General features: G+C 37.1%; 1 protein-coding gene across 8 annotated transcripts in view; it reads left to right on the top strand.

The window, feature by feature from the left end:
- LOC150079243 (uncharacterized) overlaps window positions 1–21634 on the top strand; it is a 575463-nt gene that overhangs the window by 358827 nt on the left and 195002 nt on the right. For all 8 annotated transcript variants that reach the window (XM_090383519.1, XM_090383513.1, XM_090383518.1 and 5 more), the window contains one exon: window positions 9258–9435. In XM_090383519.1, coding sequence (XP_090239645.1) covers window positions 9258–9435 — 178 coding nt within the window. The remainder of the gene's footprint in view (window positions 1–9257; window positions 9436–21634) is intronic.

Here is a 21634-nt window from a genome sequence, read left to right as displayed (position 1 = left end):
TACTTATCTGGGACAAGTTATTAGCTGTAATAATGATAAATGGCTGGAAGTCAAGAGAAGAATAAATTTTGGATGGATAGCATTCAGGAAATATAGTCACATACTGAAGAGCAATATCCCAATTTGTCTGAAACGTAAAATAATGAATCAATGTATACTCCCCACCATGACTTATGGAAGTGAAACTTGGGCACTCACCAAAAGAATGGAAGAGAAGCTAAGAACTACACAGCGAAGAATGGAACGAATTATATTGGGAATCAGACTGTTAGATAAGAAGAGAAACACATGGATTAGGCAGCAAACTCAAGTAAAGGACATTCTTATCAAAACTAAAGAACTAAAATGGTCTTGGGCAGGACACATAGCTCGAAGACATGATGACAGATGGACTAAGAAAATAACAGAATGGTACCCAAGAGGAGCTAGAAGAAAACCTGGAAGACAAAGGCGGAGATGGATAGATGAAATTCATGAGTTTTTGAGTAGTAAATGGATGGCCAGTGCTCAAAACAGAAGGAACTGGAAAGTTGCTGGAGAGGCCTTCATCCTGCAGTGGATTGAAAATGGCTGATGATGATGATGATGATGATCCTTAATATCTTCATAAATACTTCTTGCTTTTGCTTGAATGGCCATTGGACTCAGGGGCACTTGCTTCTGAATCTGATTTTCCATCCATATTATTAATAGCTTTTCCATCTTCAATATAGCACCTGAATGTTGTTTTGTGATCACTGTAGATCTTAAATGCATTGATCCTTTAGCATGTTCTTTTATACGCTCACTGTCACTTAAAATAGTATTCACTATTGAAGCAGCGAGACCTAATTCTGTGCAATAGATGGCAAACTTTGTCCTGCTTCGTACTGGCCCAAGTGCCAAGCGTTATAGTGATCAAGCGATTTCCTGAGTGATTTCTAGAGCATTTTCTCAAAAAGTTTTGTTTCAGTTATAAAAGTTTTCTTACCTTTCTATTAATAGGCAACTTAGTCCTACAAATCATAAGCAAGTTTAAGAAACAAAAAACACCTTTCTTCTTTTTTTTTTTTTTCCCCCCCCTTAAATTAATATATTAACTTTTATACTGCTTGGTCACTCTAGCGGCACTGCTCCTGCCTCCCCGTGGCGGGACCAGTAACCTGGGAGAAGAAATCCACTCTCCCAGAGCTGAAAAGAGCAAAGATCGATAACAATATGTATCCACCTTTGGAGCCATTGAGCTCAAGATGAGACACAAATGACAATGAAAATGACTTCTCTCAACCCAAGAGGTTGAGAACCCCTCAAGAGGAGATGCCATCATTCCTCATTCTGCACTCTCTCTCTCTCTCTGGGCGCCTCCGTAGCCAGGTGGGAAGGAGCAGCAGTGCGTAGCACATGCTTCTTGATTAGACCGGGGTTCGAGCCCGTCACCACCAAATACGGAGTATGCGGAAAGGTCAAGGAATGACCACCGCATATCCCGGAGCAATATGGCCTTAGTTGCTAATGCTCCTAAAAACCAAATAACAAACAATAACAAACAAATCTCTCTCTCTCTCAGACCAGTCTCTGAGTAAGTTATCACCTTTCCTTGTTCAGAAATGTATTGAGTCTGCTGCAGGCTCACCGAAAATGGTAAGGCAACTCCAGTCTGGGGATATTCTGGTAGAGACCACGAAATCCCAACATTCTGCAAAGGTATAAAGCTGACTACCTTTGGTGGACAACCAATAAAAGTTACTCCCCATGCCACCCTAAACTCCCCAAAGGGAGTAATTGCAGAATGGGACTTATTAAATGTATCAGAGGAGAAAATAGTCTAAGAACTTTGTGAACAAAAAGTAATCCAAGCAAGGGGAATCCTGACTCAGAAAGATGGTATTCTTGTACCCACAAGGAGTATAATCCTCACTTTTAGCTCTCCTATCCCATCAACATCTGTTAAAGCAGGCTATCTTCATTGCTGTGTCCATCCTTACATCCCAAACCCAATCAGGTGCTATAAGTGCCAAAAATATGGACACTCCCAAACTGCATGTATGGACACTCCCAAACTGCATGTAGAGGTGAGGCAGTATGTCCTAATTGTGGATCAAAGAACCATAATCAATCTGAATTCTTCTACTGATACTTCTCATTGCCCACTGTAAGGGTAATCACACGGGTTTTTCCAAAATATGCGAATTATGGAAACAAGGGAAAAACATCCGAAAATATAAAGTTGAGAATAAAGTCATATACTCAGAGGCAAGAAGACAAATACTCAAAACAGAACCAAAGCGTACATATGTCATGCTGCTAAACAATTTCAATCAGTAGGTATTCAAACAGATGTTACAGTTCGTCCAAATATATCCATCACTGATTGGGCACGTTCCATGTTCTCTGCTTCCAAACACTGCCCTTCACAACAAAAAACTGAACAAGCCAGTAACGCCCAATTACAATTCCAGCCGACGTGCCTCCAACAGCAAAACCAAAAGTGGCAGAAAGTAAGGTACTGAACCCACCAGTTTCAACGGAAATGGATGTTGACCAACACAATGAATTAGATGAGGGTATATTAGAACTTCATGCGACTGATGAGATGGACGTCACACGTCCCTACTTTCTAAAGAAAGACAAAGCGAAATTGGATTGATGTAAGCAAGTCTCGACTAAAAAGCGGTCAGAAACAAAAATAGACAACAAAACCACGTAATGGAAAGATTCCTCCAAGGAAGGCTTTCACACAAAAGACGATTTATATGATCTCATTGACTGCTATGAACCAGCAGGTATATCCCTGCAGGAAACTTACTTAAATGCACAAGTGTGTCCTACCATTAAAAATTACACCATCTTCAGATGAGATAGGAGTATTGACTCGCCAGCCCGTGGAGGAGTGGCGATTCTTGTTAGAAACAACATTCCATCAAAACATATTGCTCTTCAGGCTCCTTTTGAAGCAGTGGCAGTGCACATTGTAATTGGCATTACTCTTACAATAGTATCAATATATATTCCTCCTAATTTCTCATTCTCTTCAGATGACCTAGAAAATCTAATAGACCAGCTACCATCTCCCCGTTCTGCTTGCTCGGAGACTTCAATGTGCATCATTTGCTGTCGGGATCGCCAACAATTGACAAGATAGGTAACCTAATAGAATCCTTTCTTGATGCTTATCAACTCACCCTTTTAAACACTGGCGAGCCAACCTATATTCATTTTTCGACAGAATCCACGAGTACAATAGATCTCTCAATCTGTTCTCCTTCCATATATACTATTATGGAGTGGTCTGTTCTTGAAAACCCATTGAACAGTGATCACCTGCCAATTCTCTGCAAGCTCCAAATACGAGCAAATTCCCCTTCACCACGTCACACCATTTGGAATTTTGGTAGGGCACACTGGAGTGAATATGCCTCTCGTGTTCAGTTAGATGATAAAATAATCCAATCCCAGCGCATAGAAAACGTCACTGAACATATTACTAGTCAAATATTACTATCTGCTACAACTGCAATACCTAACTTTTTACCGGGGAAACGGAAACACAGTAACTACTGGTGGAATCACGATTGTACACGTGCTAAACAGGAAAAAAATAGAGCTTGGAATTTATTTCGTAAATTCCCCACAACTAATAACCTAATCGACTTCAAAAGATTGAAAGCCAAGTTCTGCCAAATAAGAAGAAAAGCAAAGAAAGATGCCTGGACTAGCTTTTCCTCAGGAGCTCACATCTGGTGAGTATGGGCTTGGCACACCCAGGTTCCTGAGCTGGATATCATTATTCTTCTCTTTTTTGGTGATTCCTTTCTACTCTCTCTCTCTCTCTCTCTCTCAGGGTAACTCGGAAATTTTTTTTGGCCAGTGCAGCATAAACCTCAGGCTTCCTTGCACAAAAGGGCTAATAATAATAATAATAATAATAAACAAGGACACAGATAGCAGAATCATCTGGAGGAAAATACAAACATTCAATGGCAGATATGTTCAGTCCCTAGCTACAATACTAAATTGAGAAGGGAAAGAGTTGTCATCACCGAGGGAAATAGCAAATGCTTTAGCGGAATCATTTGCCAGCATATCAACAATATCCACCTATAATCCAATATTTCAATGAATCTGCAGAACAGCATAAGATTAATTTTTCTATGACAGTTTTACACTCATACAACCAGCCATTCACATTAACAGAATTTCTAGGGGTACTCAATAAAACAACCAGTTCTGGTCTAGATGGGGTCTATTATATAATGTTAAAACAATGTGACAACAGAGCAAAAAGAACATTATTAAAATATTACAACTGAATTTTCTTAGAAAATACTTACCCACTCTCCTTGTGTCACTCAATTGTTCTAGCCGTCCTGAAGCCAGGAAAGGATCGTACCTTTCCGCATAAGTACAGGCCGATTTCACTGACCAGTTGTTTAGGAAACATCATGGAAAAAATGGTCCACAAGTGGCTAACGTGGTTCTTGGAAACAAACAACTTACTAAACAGTAGCCAGTATGGGTTTCAAAAGAACTGGTCCACACTAGATGTGATTATAAAAGCAGAAGCAAACATCCATAATGCCTTCATAAGGAGAGAACATCTAGTCATGATTAATCTTGATATTGAGAAAGCCTTTGATACCACCTGGCGATATGGTGTAATTAAAGATCTTCACACTTTCAACTTGAAAGGTCAGTTACCTCAATTTATTGTTGTTGTTGTTGTTATTTTGGTTTTTAGGAGCATTAGCAACTAAGGCCATATTGCTCCGGTGCGGTGGTCATTCCCTGACCTTTCCGCATGCTCCGTATTTGGTGGTGACGGGCTCGAACCCCGGTCTAATCAAGAAGCGTGTGCTACGCACTGCTGCTCCTTCCCACCTGGCTAAGGAGGCGCCACCTCAATTTATACAAAACTTTCTGCGTAACAGAACGTTTCAGATAAGACACATGAATAATTTTTCCAAATCATTTGAACAAGAGGAGGGTGTACCGCAGGGTTCCATTCTCAGTCCAACATTATTTGCAGTAAGAATTACAAACATCACACGGGAAGTGCCAAAACAGTAGAATCGTACTTGTTGGCTGATCACCTCATTATCTCTTGTCAACCTCATTATCTCTTGTCAATCCCAAACTATGAAGACCATTGAAAGACAGCTTCAAATTTCCATAACTAAAATAGAATCGTGGACACTACAGAATGGTTATTCTTTAGCAGAAAAAAATCCACTGCAATTCATTTTTGTAAAAAAATGTAAACTACATCCGCATCCAGAAATATTTTAAAAAAAACAGTCTGATTCCTGTCACCAACAATTTACGTCTGTTGGGATTGTATTTTGATAATAAACTTAACTTTGCTCCCATATATCTTACCGTCGAACTACATGTCTTAAAAAACCGAACATCCTAAGAGCTATGCCCTGGGGTGCTGACAGAAGCTCCCTCTTACATCTCTACAGATCCTTAATTCGGTCGTGCTTGGATTATGGATCACCTGTCTACAACTCCGCTAGGAAAAGCTCTCTATTGCGTCTGAACACCATTCAGCACAGTGCTCTCAGAATAGCTCTGGAGGCCTTCAGAACATCTCCAGTCCACAGCCTGTATATTGAGGCAAATGAACCTCCACTGCATCCAAGGAGAAAATCCTTATTGTGTACCTATGCACTAAAGATTAAAAGTATTCCATCACATCCTAGCTGGCAGCACTTGTTTGACCCTCAATACACCATGCTAAACCCCAGGGGCTCACATCTGGTGAGTATGGGCTTGGCACACCCAGGGTCCTGAGCTGGATATCATCATTCTTCTATTTCTTGGTGATTCCCTTCTACTTCTCTCTCTCTCTCTCTCTCTCTCTCTCTCTCTCTCTCTCTCTCTCTCTCTCTCACAGGGTAACTCGGAAATTTTTTTTAACTGGTGCACCATAAGCCTCAGGCTTATGGTGCACCAGTTAGTTGGCACTAGTTGGCTAGTTATAATAATAATATCATAATAAACCTAATGAGAATTGCCTAGCAGGGCTTTGACTGCAAGAGCTCATGATCAACTGGAACATTAATTTTCAGAATGTTTTCTAAGACCTTGCTACTCCTGAACCTCCCTGGGCTGAATTCGTTCCTCTCTGTGACAATTTCTTTTTAAGATGGGGGAAGACCTCCCTGGCTAATACAAATTTTCAGCAGTTCCATAAATCGCATTCTTTGGAAAACTCAGAAAAAATAGATATCTATACTGATGGCTCCAAAACAAATATAGCTGTAGGTGCTGCAGCAGTTTCTACCACCTTCTTAGTAGCTGTGTCTCTTTCTATTGAATGCAGTATCTACACTGCAGAATTATTCGCAATAAAACTGGCTCTAAATAATATAAACAACTACCATATCAAGCAACTTTTGATATATACAGACTCATTAAGTACAATCACTGCCATTCAATCTACCTTTTCTTCCTCTCACCCCATTCTTAAAGAGATCCGATCTAAGTTATTTTGCTATCAAACAGCCAATCAGAAGGTTACCTTCTGCTGGATCCCTGGTCATGTTGGCATCCCAGGTAATGAACATGTGGATGATGCTGCTAAACATCCCAACACTGGATCTTCCAGTCAACTAAAAGTGCCCTACACTGATTACAAATCTATCATTAAAACAACATGCAGGAAACAATGGTCTCACCTTTGGAAAACTCAAATCAATAATAAACTGCTGCAGATAAAAAAAAGAGCCACAATTGTGGACATCTAGTTCCAGGAGAAGTAGGTGACAAAAAGTGATTCTGGCAAGGCCCCGCATCAGTCATTCGCATCCAACTCACCTGTATTTGCTTATGGAAGAGAATCCTCCTCAGTGTTTCTTTTGCCAGTTGCAGCTAACAATAAAACACATCCTCATTGAATGTCCCCAATATTCAACAGTTAGAAAATAAGTTTTATTTCCCTATCCAGCTTACAGGAACCCTTAAACTTATTACATATTCTTGGCAATGAAGCAAATTTCGAGGAACTGTTTAATTATTTGAAACACATAAATCTGTATAATAGACTGTGATCATAGTGACAAGCAAATCATGAACAGGCACAATATGGCCCAAGAGACCCTTGTGCCAAAAAACTCAAATCCAACAACAACAACCTGCTTCATACTCCTTAATTAATCATCTTCATTTCTAAATCAGTTTTGTTTCATTTCCTAGCACTGCCACCACTTGCACTTTCCATTGGTCCCTTTCCCTTCACCATTGTAATAAGCAAATAGGAATGAAGAGAATATTCTGAAAATTTATTTGTTTTTTATATGATTGAAGAGGAAGGTGAAACACATTTCACCATAATAACGTAAAAACCCACAGAATTCCAGTTATCGGTATTATCGCAAATATAATAAGATCAAGTTTACTGCCCATTTATAACAGATTACTCTAACAGAAAAGCCCAATAAACCAAAAAGTGCAAATTGTTTTTATTGTTTTCTGGTAGTGACCTCCAGAAATGTGTTTTAGAAAAATATCACAAAGGCTTTCAAAATTGATTCTTATAACGGAATTTTTTTAAGTCTGCACCGGCCGGCAAAAACTTATGTAAAGTTGAATACAGGTAACCCTTGTATAACACGGTAGTTTGGTTCCTACAAAACCTTGTGTAATATGAAACCGTGTTATACAGGACTAAGAACCAGTACAAAAGGGGGGTTTACGTTCTAAAAGCTAACAAAAATACACCCTCTTTTTAATAACTATCGGAAACTTAATTTGTATAGTAATTATTATTACTATACAAATACCCTACCTGGCAACCCAAAGGTCGCGGTTCGAATCCCGCTTCGGGCTTGGCGCATCGGCTTCTGTGGCCATAATGCACCTCCCAAGGTTTTTGCATTACTTTGATCCAAGCCCGAAGCGGGATTCGAACCTGCGACCTTTGGGTTGCCAGGTAGGCACTTTACCCACCCGGCTATCCCGGCCGGCTTTTTATAATAGTAGTAACGTAAATAGTAATAACTGTACAAACCTCTTACCTTACCAACTGTGATACTTATATGTCAGATAATGTACGTTCATTTAATTTCCCTCCTCTTCATTGCTGCTAAGCACAATCTCTTCTGCAGCATCTAGATATCATGTATCTTCTGCTCTCTTTAAAAGTCACGAACTGCACTCTTCGAAGTCAATTTTTTATGGTCTCAAGCAAGCACAAGTTCAATAGCACAGAACCTAACCAGGGGATCTCCCAACAAAATATAGTGGACTCCTGCTTTAAATGATACTCGAAAATCGGAAGAATATTTTCCTGTTAGCAAAATAAAAATAAATTTATTAATACGTACTGTAATATGTACATACTAATTGATATTTATGTTCACTGACTTTTTTTTTTGGTTGTAAAATTTAAAACAATAAAAATGATAAACAATTAATAACAAAGAACATGGCACGCACAAAGTTGCAACAAACATGATATGCACAAGTGAGATACGGAGTAATGAGTTTCTGAAAATTTATTTATGTTTTTTTTTATGATTGAATATTTCATGGAAGGGGAAACACAGTTCATCGTATGTGAAAACCCACAGAATTCCAGCTATCGGTACTATTGCAAATGCAAGAAGAAGATCGAGTTTACTACCTGTTTATAATTGATTACACTAACAGAAAAGCCCGATAAACCGGAAACTGCAAATTGTTTTTATTGTTTTATGGTAGTGACCTCCAGAAATGTGCTTTAGAAAAATACTATGAAGGTGATAATGACTAGTGAGTCAACTGCAGGGATTCACAAAAAGGAATGGAAACGTTGAACATTACATCTAACATAATAGCAGGGTTTTCCCAGCACAAAAGCTCAAAAATACTGTGTTATGCGAGTTTTCCCGCAATTCTCAAACTGTGTTAGAGCGAAACCTTGTTATATAAGTACCAAGGATTGCAAGGATTGTCACAATTTATCAATCGTGTTAGAGTGAAACCGTGTTGTAGAATTACCGTGTTATGTGGGGGTTGCCTGTATTACGTAAGCTGGGGAGTGCCTGTATCTTTGAATATTCAATGAGCAAAGAATAAAAATAAATACATAGTTAAGTTATACTTGTTTTAATATTTCAATAATATTTTATTTTTGTCCCTGCTTTTTTTTTTTTTTTTTTTACACTTTATAGGCAATGAAATTAAAAATTTCATTCTGCAGGTAATAATGAATAGTATTAATAAATTGATAATGATAAAATCAATTTCTTTTCTTTTTGTTTGAGTTTTGCCCTCATATTCCACATTTATTATAGTTAATGCCACAAGCAGCCTTACAGCCCAAGTCCCCAATACTTCCATCTCCTGCATCTACTGGACCTACCACTGCACAAGTTCTGACAAATGCACAACTTAAACATTTAACTTCAACACCACAGCTGATTACTAGCCAGACTCCAGCTGCAATGATTGCAAGTCAAGCACAACTACTTGGTAAGTGTTCTTTTTAGTGTCAGAGATATTAAACATATTCTGAGAAGCTAAATTAAATCTTGGCCATAATTCTCTTTTTAATATTAACTTATTTACTCCATATTCAGATAAGTTTGTGTTTGAATGAATGTAATGTTCCCAGATTTTATTCAGAATTGTTACTGATCATTATGACTTCCCTCCAAACTGGCTTTGCTTCTTTCCTACTTCAATAGCAAGACTCAGTGAATTGGTAAAGCAGGAACTTAAAAAAATATATTAAATCTTTTTAATATATATATATATATATATATATATATATTGGTTGATTTTATTTAATTAAATGGTATTTATCTGTAGGGAATTAGGTGTATATGGACCAAGCTACCAAGTTAGTAAAAGTAAACTAGCTTTAGCCTGGGTGCAAAAAGCAAATAACATTCCCTCACTTCGCCATCTGTCTGCTACTTCATCGGGGGCTTTGAGCAGATCGATAGCCAGACTAAAGGAATGTCTCATACCTACCGTTTCTGTTGTCCCCATACCAGTTTTGCCAGTTATTAATTTTTAATAACTGGCAAAACTTTTAATAATAGTACTAATAATAAAATAGCAAATGCTTAAAAAGTGATAGTATTAAAATTAAAATTAATAGAAATTAAATATGAATAGATAATGTTTAATTCAATTTTCGTAAATTTTTTAAATTTTGCAAATGTAGTGTCAGAAACAGCAAACTGGGATAGGTGACACAAAGCCCAGCGGGTATGTATCAGAATAAATGAGAAAGGTTCTTCCTTCCTTCTTGTTCTGTGGTGGTCACATTTAATTTCTATTAATTTTAATTTTAATACTATCATTTAAAAATTAATAACTAGTAAAACTGGTATGGAGACAACAGAAACGGGTAGGTATGAGACATTCCTTTAGTCTGGCTATCGATCTGCTCAAAGCCCCCGATGAAGTAGCAGACAAATGGCCAAGTGAGGGAATGCTATTTGCTTTTTTGCAATTTTCATTGTTTATTATCATTTTTATTGATATTTTCATTTTTTAGCATCATTTTATATTTATTTTATTTTTATTTCCATTTCTTTAATATAAAGTTATATAGGCCACCCAGGCTAAAGCTAGTTTACTTTTACTAACTTGGTAGCTTGGTCCATATACACCTAATTCCCTACAGATAAATACCATTTAATTAAATAAAATTGACCAATATAATTTCACGCACGTATAATGTCTAATTGCCCTATGTACAATAGCATTAACGTTGCACAACTGACAAATACCTAATACTGTAAACTTTACCAGATATCATTTTTATAATCTTCAATAAGAACACAGTATATATATATATATTTTTTTTTTTTTTTTTTCCTTTGATTTTGAAACTAGAAAAAATTGAACGTGTTACACTGTTGTCACTGGTTGGCACTATGATTGGAAATAAATTTTTGGAATCCTCAATAAAAAAAAATGCCTTGGGGAGATGGGCCAATTTTGACCATCCATCTGTTTTTTTTTATTATTTTTTTTAATACTCTGAAATTACTCAAAGTGCTTTCAAAGATGATTTTTTGCCATATTTCATGATATTTTATGTATTAAAAATTGTAATGCCCTGTTGAATAAGGTGAAAATGTGTTACAAATTTGGTAACATCCCATGCATGATTTCATCAACTGTCAATAAATGCAATAAATTGGTTAAATAAATGTATACCCACTATCAAATAAAGAAGCATATGCAAACCATTTTAATTTATTTTTTTCTTCTAAGAATTATAGATTTTTAGTTATTTACTGTTGACTATATGATTTTTAATAATTATAAACCATTTAATCCTATAGTGGGCATATAAAAAATAATAAAAAATAAATAAAGAAAATCAAAGAGCAAGCTCATGGTTAAGGGTATTATATATCATTTATTATTTATTTTTTTGGGTTGAAAGACAAAAAATGGCATATTTATTTTATTAAATTTTACAGATTAATGAGTTACACAATTACAATTAAACTCTGTTGTGCCGCACATTGGAATTTCTGAAGGTTGCAACAAGTAATGTTTTAGAGGTACTAGCTGCTACCTGCATACCAGCAAAAATAAAACTAATTAGTGAAAAGTAAAAATAAATACCAAAATAAACAAGAAAGGGTCTACACTCACTAAGGGAAACATTGACCTGAGTGAAGCACAGTGATCTTGAGTAAAGTATGGTGCAACTGCTGATTTGGAGCATTCAAAGAAATTCCCACTACCGCAGCCTAATGGACAAGTATAGACACCCACAAAAAAGAAATGTTAGAAAATTAGGAGAACCACAGTGGCTGCTTCTTCAAAGAGGCATGGGCCACCTTGAAGAATTTCTGTTGTTTTCCATAATTCTTCTCTGTGGGTAACTCTGTTTTGCCCGTTGGTGCCATGGGTGATTTCCTTGCATGTTTCCAGGCAAGCAATTGTGCCATACTTTACTCAGGATATTGGGCTGCTCTGCTTTCCTGTGTAAGTGCAGCTCTTTGCTTGTTTATTGGAATATTCTTATTTAAACAGTTTTTTCATTGGTAGTTTAATTTTTTAAATTTTTTTTGCTTCTATGCAAGTAGCAATTTGCAACAACTCTTGTACATGGCACAGTACTGTTTAACTGTGAAATTCATTATACCAGTTTTAATTTACAAATTTACATTTAAAAATTTTTTAAATAAAAATTAGTAATAATTAAATATTAAAAATAAAGATTTTAAGTTTGGAGACTGAACTAATATTTGGTAAATGAGAAACTTACTGGCTCTTCTTATATATTTCCCCTCATGGAGACTGCTTCCAACACTTCTGCAACTTTAACATTCCTGATTGGCTTTTTTTGAATTATTAATTATTCCTATGCCACATTCTGATTATTTCCTCAGTCATTGCAAATCTAGCCTTCAAGGGAACTTGAAGCTTGGAAAAAGGGGAAAAAAATCACAGGAAGTGATTTTTTTTCTAAATCTGATAAGTATGATGAATTTGGGGAACCACAGTGACAGAGTGCTTCACAAAAAAATTCTTGAATGGAAAGTGTGCAGGGGTAGTGTCACGATACAAGTGGTAATTCTTTGAGGCCCACTTTACAAACAGCTTTAGTCCTGAGAGCATTGTGCAGTCATGTAGAACTGTTTTATAGTATTCCTAGTTCACTTGCTTAACTGTGCAGAACAAATTCATAATGAAAAACACCCTGCAAGTCAAAAATGTAAGCATTATCTTCACATTTGATTGAGAATGTCTTGATTTTTTTGGGCCACCTTGGAAAAGATGATGAAGACTTCTCCATCTTGGAGAAGAAGGAATCTTCCATTAAGGAGACTCGGGGCCTTTGTTTCCAGCCTATAGCCATACAGCTATGATTTATCACCAGTAAGGATGGAAGAAACAAAGTTTTGGTCAGAAGCAGCAGGTTTTCAAAGACTATGACATTTGAGAATTCGCAGCTCTCTGTGATCATCAATGATGTTGCAAAGCATAAACTTGGCTGAAATATTATATAACAAGACTGCATGCGCAGCCACTAATGCACCACGTGAAACAAAGGCACAGTGGTTGACCTTGAACATTGGTGAACATCATGTATGCTCGCATGTACACCAATGCTAGGAGTATAGTAAATAAATTTGATGAATTGGAAGTAGAATAGAATAGAATATAATAGAATAGAATCTTTAATTGCAGCAATGATAGACATACAATTAGTCCCATCACGGCATGGTGATGCCAGGGGTTTACAAAACATATTTACAAAAGATACATGAGAAAAACATAAGTTACATCAGATTATTAACAAAGCACAGTTTTACATTTTCAGTTCTACGAGGATACCCTTCCTGTATTTTTTATTATTGACCACTTCTTGGAGGTCCCCGTCGATGGCTTGCAGTGAGGGCAGCATTTGCTTTGGCAGGAATCTGTCGGTTAGTACTAGCCGGTTACGGTTTGCTAGCAGCTGTGCTGAAGACCGGAGATAAGGGGGAGGAATGCGCCAAGAGCAGTGATCCCAGAAGTTCGGCTCTGTAATTTTACCGGTGGCCATCTTGATGGTGAACAGAAGCCTTCTTTCTCTGATGTAGGACCGGAGCCTACGTAGTTGAAGAGCTTCTGTTAACTGCATTGATCTGAGAGCTGGGGGAAGGTGGAGTTTGCTGTTGGCCCATTTTAGAAGCCAGAATTCGGCGGCCGAGGCCCATATCTCTGAAGCATACAGTATTGTCGGGTAAAAGATTGATACAATGTATCTTTTTACCAGTTGTGAGTCGGTGGTGTGGAGCAGCGTAGTGAATTCAGCCTCGACTATATGAGGTTTATGTGATCGTTGAAAGATAGTTTGGAGTCGAAACCGACCCCCAGATCTTTGTATGTTTGAACACTTGGAACTGAGAAGCCGTTAAGAACAGGCTCCAACGTTGTTTGGCTGCCCTTTAGAGAGTAAGTTATTTGTTCTGATTTTAGGGGGTTAATTTGGAGGTTGAAGGTATTGAGGTAGTCAGCCATGTCCTGCAGTTTGGTAGTGATTTGCTGAGTGATTTCGGCTGCCGAGTTGGATGGCAATATTCTAGTAAGGAGCTTGACATCGTCAGCATATGTGATCCAATTGCACTTATTGGTCACAAATGGCACCATGATTGCTGAGAAGAAAATGCCAGACGGGACCCCCCCCTTGAGGTACACCGGCAGTTATGTGACGCATGAAGGTCTTTGTTCCGATCTTTAGAACAAGGGTCCTCTTCGATAGGAGAGATTCTAGGAACCAGAGAACATCGCCGCGAAAATTGAAGTAGTTTTCTAAGAGACGTAGGAGATTAGGTATATAGATGGCATCAAATGCGGAATGGATGTCAAGATATATAACTGACAATTCCTGTCTTTGTTCGAAGGCATCTAAGATGTGCAGAGTGGTTGTTACAAGGTTAGTTATAGTGGACCTTCCTGATATCCCATAATGTATTTGCTGAGGACTGTCACGGAGAATTTGATGGGTGACAGACGGTAGCAATGCTTTTTCCAGAATTTTTAGCAATACAGAGGCGCAAGCGATGGGCCTATGTTGGCTTGGAAGCATCGATTGTTGGTGCTTAGGAAGGGGCCAGACAGAGTACCTGTTCCACTGGGGTGGAAAGAAATGAACTTCAAGGCATCTGTTGTATAGGTTGAGGAGTGAGTCGATGATGAAGACACTTAAACATTTGATTATGAACTGGGGGATGCCGCTGGTCAAGACATCAAAAGTGGATATTGTTGGGATATCGGAGACATGGTGTCACACAGATAATAAGCAGTGCAAAATTGGAATTTGGGAGTACAATGTGTCCAGACAGGATAGGAGGCGAGGAGAAGTTATGCTGTTAGTTAAGAAATGCATAAAGGAAGTGCATCCAGTTGACAAAGATGGATAATGCAATGTTGAATCAGTTTGGTATGGCATAAGCACCAGGAAAGCAACAATGGGAGTAGGAGTGTGTTATAAGCATAATGACTAATGAGTACTATGAACAATTGTACAGAGAAGTAGAATGGGCCAGTAAATCAGATTGTAGAATGGGGGATTTTAACTTCTAAGATATTGACTGTAGCTTGTGGTTTGGTCACTTGCACACTAGCAAGACTTTCAAGGATTTATTGAATGATTGTTTTCTGTAGCAGCACATTCAAGAGGCAACCAGGGAGAGTAATACTCTTGATCTGGTTATCATCAGTGATTATTTGTGCACTAAGAATTTGCAGATAAAGGAACCATTGGGTGGCAGTGATCACAATGTACTCATGGGGGAGTAACTTAAAGATATTACTACCATCAGGGGTAAAGGGAAGGGTTTTTGCTTTCGTAATGGTGACTGCAAGGGTTTGAGACAGTTTTTGAATTCTATACATGATGTTACCAACAGCAAATTCTAAATGGTATGGATTCAAGGAATTAATCGTGGAAACTACTAGGCTGTTCATACCGATTAAGAAATATTGTTCAAGGTTTAGGTCTATTGTGGTGATTTGTGGCAGAGAAGAAAAATGCATGGAATGCATATAAATTATCAGGCAACACAGAAACCTATCAACGCAAGGCAATGGTTAGTTTGCATTAAAGTTTGGATGCCTCATTTTAGGATTTCAATCTGCTGGAATGGGTGAGAGAAAGGCAACACGATTAGTGAAGGGAACAAAAGGAATGGTCTTAATCACCATCATACTTTTTTTTTTTTTTTTTTTTTCCCTTGGTAAAAAGGTTTCAGATCTGTAAATTTCAGTATCTGAAGACTTAGGCACCTGCGAGTTAATTTGATCGAGATGTTTAAGGCTTTGAATAGATTGAGCTAGCTCAATTCTGATGGCATTTTTCCTGTTGCTCAGACTACACATGTGGGGGGGGGCATAAATTCAAATTGTGGAAGGATATTTGCAGGATAAATGTGTGGAATATTGCCTTCAGACAGCGTGTGGTTGATTGTTAGAACAAACTTCCATCTGTTGTTGTTGTGAAATGTGTATTTTGAATAAATTCAAGGAAGAACTAGACATTGGAGGGATGGACTGGTGATATGGGAAGTTTTTTTTTTTTTTTGACTGATGCTTTATAAATGTTCTTGTTTATACTCCGGCACCACCATCAAGTCAGTGGAGTTTACAATAAATCATCAGTACAAAGTTTAATTGTGTTTACTTTTAATATAAATTATCAGGCACACAGAAGCCTATGGTAGATATAAGCTAGTCTGTAATCAAATCACAAAGGCAGTTAGGCAAGCGAAGGCTGATTAGGAGAAATCTTTGGCCAAGGATGCTAAGAAAAACTGCAAGAACTTCTTTACTTATATAAACTGTAGAGGGAAGTGGATGCATATACATATTTTGCATATACATTCACACATGAGGAATTCTGTAGGGAAGTGGAGGATAGAAGCTAATTAAACTCTAACATGTAGCTTAATGATTTTGTAATAACTTAGAGGAAAATTAGACGGGAAATTGTTCAAGTTAAACATAAGAAAGTCATCTGGGGTGGATGGGATATATATCCAGTTATATTAAAGGAGGCAGAAAAAGAAGTAAGCAAACCTTGGCCATAATTGAGAGAGCATCCTTAGACTCAGGGGAAGTCCCCATGGACTGGAGATGTGCAAATGTATCCCCAGTTCACAAAGGGGTATCAAAGGGTGACACAAATAATTACAGACCTGTTAGTTTAACTTCTGTTCCGGGGAAAATAATGGAGTCACTGGTTAAAGAAGCATTGCAGGATCGTCTAGACAAGACTACCGTAATAATTCACACACAGCATGGGTTTGTTAAGGGAAAGTGTTGTCTGACAAATCTGATTGGATACTATGGTGTGATTAGAAAGAACTAAATGCGAAAAATAATTTTGATATATATTTCGATTTCAGGAAAGCTTTTGATACTATTGCACATTGAAAACTACTGTACAAATTGGAGCAGTATCCATATACTGCTCCAATTTGTATAGTAGTTTCAATGGTGGTAATCAGTGGACCTGCTCTTCATGGACTAATGTTATTAGTGGAGTCCCTCTGGCCAATGTTGTTTTGTATATTTATCAGTGATATTGATGAAGGTATATCAGGCTTAATATCTAAATTTGCAGATGATACTAAGTTTGACAGGGTTGTTAATGGCAGTGTGCTACTGCAGCAGGATCTAGAAAAGTTGGGAAGATGGGCTGAGAAGTGGCAACTGATGTTTGACAAATGCAAAGTACTGCATATGGGTAGAAGTAATCCCCAAGAAATGTACCAACTGTGTGGTACTACACTTAATGTGGTAGAAAATAAAAAAGACCGGGTAGTAATGGTGCAGTCAGATATGAAGTTTTCTGAGCAGTGCAGACACGCTGCCAGAGCAGGTCATGGGTTGTTGTCAGTGATGTACAGGAATTTTGCTAGCAGGGATAAGGAGGTGATTATCCCCTTGTTTAGGGGATCTGGAGGCCTCATATTAGGAAGGATGTAGAGCTGCTGGAACGAGTACAGAAAAGACCAATGAGATTGGTGAGTGCAAAAAAAAAAAAAAAAAATTGCGCTTACCAAAAAAAAGGCTTAATTTGTGCAAATTGGAGCATCTAGATACTAGCCACCTGCAAGGTGATCTGATTGAGGTGTATAAGGCTTTGAATGGGTTGAGCAGGCTCTATTCTGATGGGATTTTTCCTCTTGCTCAGATTACGAACCTGAGGGGCATAAATTCAAATTGAGGAAAGACAGTTCTAGAATAGATGGGCTGAAATTTTCCCTAACTTAGCCAACAGGTAGTTGATTACTTGAACAAACTACCATTTGTTGTTGTGGAAGTTGATGGCTTAAATAAATTCAAGGAGAAACTGGACAAACATTTAAAGGGAATGGATGTGTGAAATCGTTTTTTTTTTTTTTTTTTTTTGGCCGATTCTACCTAAGCTTGGTTTTTTGCATCACATGCCTCCACTACTACCTTTCCCTAGTTGTCACTGAAGTCCTGTTCTAAGACATTCATTCACTTTGCCGTGAGACAGATTTTTATTACCTGTGTATTTTCAGTTTGCTGGAAAAATGACAGAGAAAAAGAGTGGAACAAAGAAGAAACCTCAAATTTTTGACAAAACTAAAGAAAACATCAACTGAAAGTTGAGTTGTTATGTCAAGTTTATGGGGAAGATACAATGTCAAGATTTGACATGTTTGAATGGCATAAAAGATTTTTCGAAGGAAGGGAGAATGTGGAAGATAATGAACGACCAGGCCATCCGGTAGCTGTGAAACCTGATAAAAATGTGGACCAGATAAGCAGATTGATTAGTAGTGATCACCATTTAAGCATTTCAAAGGTTACATCGGAACTCAATATGGCAAAGTAACAATATGACAAATTTTAACTGAAAATTTAGGCATGAAAAAAGTGTGCCAAGATGGTGCCAAAAAGTTTGAATGAAGATCAAAGAATGAGAAGACTCCAAGTTTATGAAGATGTTTTTAAAAAATTGACGAAGATCCAAACTTTTTGAGTACTGTAATTATTTGCAGTGAAAGTTGACTGTTTCAGTATGACTTAGAAATTAAACGACAGTCAATGCAGTCGAAGACAAAACAATCCCCATACCAAAAAAGCAAGAATGACAAAATCAAAAATGAAAACCATACGTCTTGTGTTCTTTGATATTTCATTGATATTAAAAGAATTATTATGGCTCAATACATTCCACTAAATCAGACTATCAATCATACATATTGAAGTTCTGACAAGGCTGTGTGAAAAAATTCAAAGGCAGAGACCTGAATTGTGAAGGATGATTGGATGCTCCATTAAAACAATGCTGCAGGACACAATGTGCTTTCTGTTTGCCAGTTTCTTGCCAAAAATCAAATCCCTCTGTGTGTGTGAACATGCATCCCACTCACCAGACCAAGCCCTTTGTGACCTTCTCCCCACTCCCTAAGCTGAAAAGTCAAGGAACCCATTTTCAGTCCATTGAACACATTCAGGAATATTTGACCTAAGTGTTAAAATGTTTACAAATCGTGACTTCCAGAAATGTTTTTGAGAAATGCATGGAACAGTGTGTGTAAACTCAAGGCAATTATTCTGAGAGGAATAACTTGTAAGGTACAAAATATTTAATTATATTTATTTTATTGAAACAGTCTTGTGTGTGCGTGCGCGCGTGCGTGCACGTGTGGACAAATGTATTTCATAAGTGTATTGCGTAGAGTTGCTGTCCTGTAAAGTGTAATTACACTGGAATAAATTAAGAATGCCTGCAAAGTAAAAGCAGATTACCTGAAAATAAAATTAAGATTAACATAAAATAATACTTAATGCTGTAGGTCCTAAGAATTTAACTACATCTTCAGTCAGCAGCCAAAGCCAAAGGAACCACAGCAATAAACAAGGGCTGTATTTCTGTTATGATATATAACGAAATGTATATATCATAGCCTACCTGACAGAGACCAAAAAAGGAAAGAATAACAAGAATATAATTCAAAAATAAATAAATAAAAGTAAAATGCAGAATTATGCTAAAATAAAATGAAACCGATATATTCTGTCAAAATAAAAATGAGTAAAAGTTTGAAAGAAGGCAAAATGCCCAGTGTGAAATTTAAACAAAGTAAACTAAGATGAAAGAATAAAGTCAGTTTTTGACAACTTACTGTCATGACATTTTGACAACTTACATTAGGCATTTTTAAAAGTTTTCATCCTGCAGAAGCTCTCTGATTTGAGACCCCCACTGATCTTTGGAAATTTCTCACTTAAGTAATGAAACTTATCAAATTCATCTTACCCATTGCTTTCACAAAACTCTTCCTTAGACGAAGTTTAATGTATAGAGGTGTATTGAAAGTCTTCATTGGATCTATTAATGGAACTTACTGCACACTACTCATTCCTGGCTCATATGTGCTTTTTTGAGGTGGTCATGCCATATCTGTGCCACAAAACGTTGTTGTTTCCTATGCCAGGAAACAACAAGGTTTTGAAACTATCAGTGCTTACCCATTAACATATCAATGACTTTGAGGTCACTACAGATATTAATTTGATGAGAGCTGTAATGAATTGCTTCGACATATCTCCTTGGATGAAGAGATATTGTTATATCTCCTTTAGATGAACAGAGTTAGCAGTGGGAATGGATGGCTTCCCATTATGCAAGAACACAGTTTGCAAACTTCACTGTGAGGAGTTGAAGAGGTGCCTTTCAAATGTAATACAGTGGATTCCGGTAATTTGGGCCACCAGTTAATTAGGGCAGCTATTTACTTGGGAAAAATCTTAAAGAACAGAACCTAATCAAGAAAATAGCCAGTGTTTTCTTCGCTTAATTGGGACAACATGCTATTTAATTGGGGCAGGAGACCACAGCACTCGAGATTACTCTATGATTGTCTTTGACTGTACCACGTAGATTTCTCTAGGTCACACTCCAGAAAATAATAAAAACAATTAGCAGTTTCCAGTTTATTGGCTTTTCTGTTGGTGCAATCTACTATAAACGGATAGTAAACTCGGTATTATTGCATTTGCAATAATACTGATAGCTGGAATTCTGTGGGTTTTTACATTATTATGGTGTAATATATTTCCTTTTCCATGAAATCTTCAATCATATAAAAAACGTAAATAAATTTTCAGAATCTTCTCTTCATTCCTATATTTTAAGTTTCGTAACTTGTTACTCCATTCTCATTTGTGCGTACCGTGTTCTTTGTTATTGATTGCTTATCTTTTTTATTGTTTTAAATTTTAAACCTCTCCATCCAAAATGTCAGTTAACAGAAATATCAAGTAGTTAGTATATACATATTACAGTATGTATTAATTAAGCTATACACGTAAGCATAAATTTATTTTTATTTTGCTAACCTGTGTAAAATATTCTTCCACTTTTCACATATCATTTTAATTGGCAAGATAATAAAGTGTAAATATGCACTTAATATATCTTTACTTTTATAGCCGGTAGATAATATTTCTCCTGTTTTTGCTTATTAGAATCACTGTTTAATAGAATTAAAATTCAATTCACAAACATGATCACAATGACCGGCGCTTACTACGTATCGCTATAGTGAACGGTGTTTTACTATGGTCAGTCCATTGTAACATGATTTGATTGTACACTGAATCAGTCATAAAGCAGAGGTCCACTGTATTTTTAATTATTTACGTGAAACTTCACATAATTCTGGCAGCTGCTTAATTGGGCCAAAGTGCATTAGTCCCAATGTGTCCCAAATAACCAGAATCCATTGTATATACTCGTGACAATTCCTTAAAAACTTCAGTGATATAATGGCACTAATAGAGCAGGCAATTCACCATAAAGAAAGTTTTCAAGACTTGGTTTCTTTTTTGATAATCAGACTTTGTTGTTCTTACTAAGTGTTTTGGTCTTGAGGTCAGAAGTTTGGCTTTATCTTTAGAGAGGGCAAGATTTCTGTTGAGGTCATTCAACTCATCTTGAGTAAACATCACTGGTTCTGATGTCGCTTTGTTGGCATTTACTTAGGATTGGCTGAAGTCCTCAGTTCCCCATCAATTGTGCCTTTATTGCAATCCATTTGGCTTCTCAATAATGCAATCCATGTGGTGCAATTGGCATACTTTCATCGTGAGGAATTAGTTAGTCTCATTGCTGAATCCAGGTTCTGATAAATAGTCTTGTACTTGTTCTTTTCTGAGAATCCAG

The sequence above is a fragment of the Mastigoproctus giganteus genome, chromosome 10 (genome assembly GCF_048544385.1).
Source record: "Mastigoproctus giganteus isolate SK-2022 chromosome 10, ASM4854438v1, whole genome shotgun sequence".
NCBI lineage: Eukaryota > Metazoa > Arthropoda > Arachnida > Uropygi > Thelyphonidae > Mastigoproctus > Mastigoproctus giganteus.
Note: the sequence above shows the minus strand (reverse complement) of the source record. Positions and strands in the feature narration are given on the sequence as shown.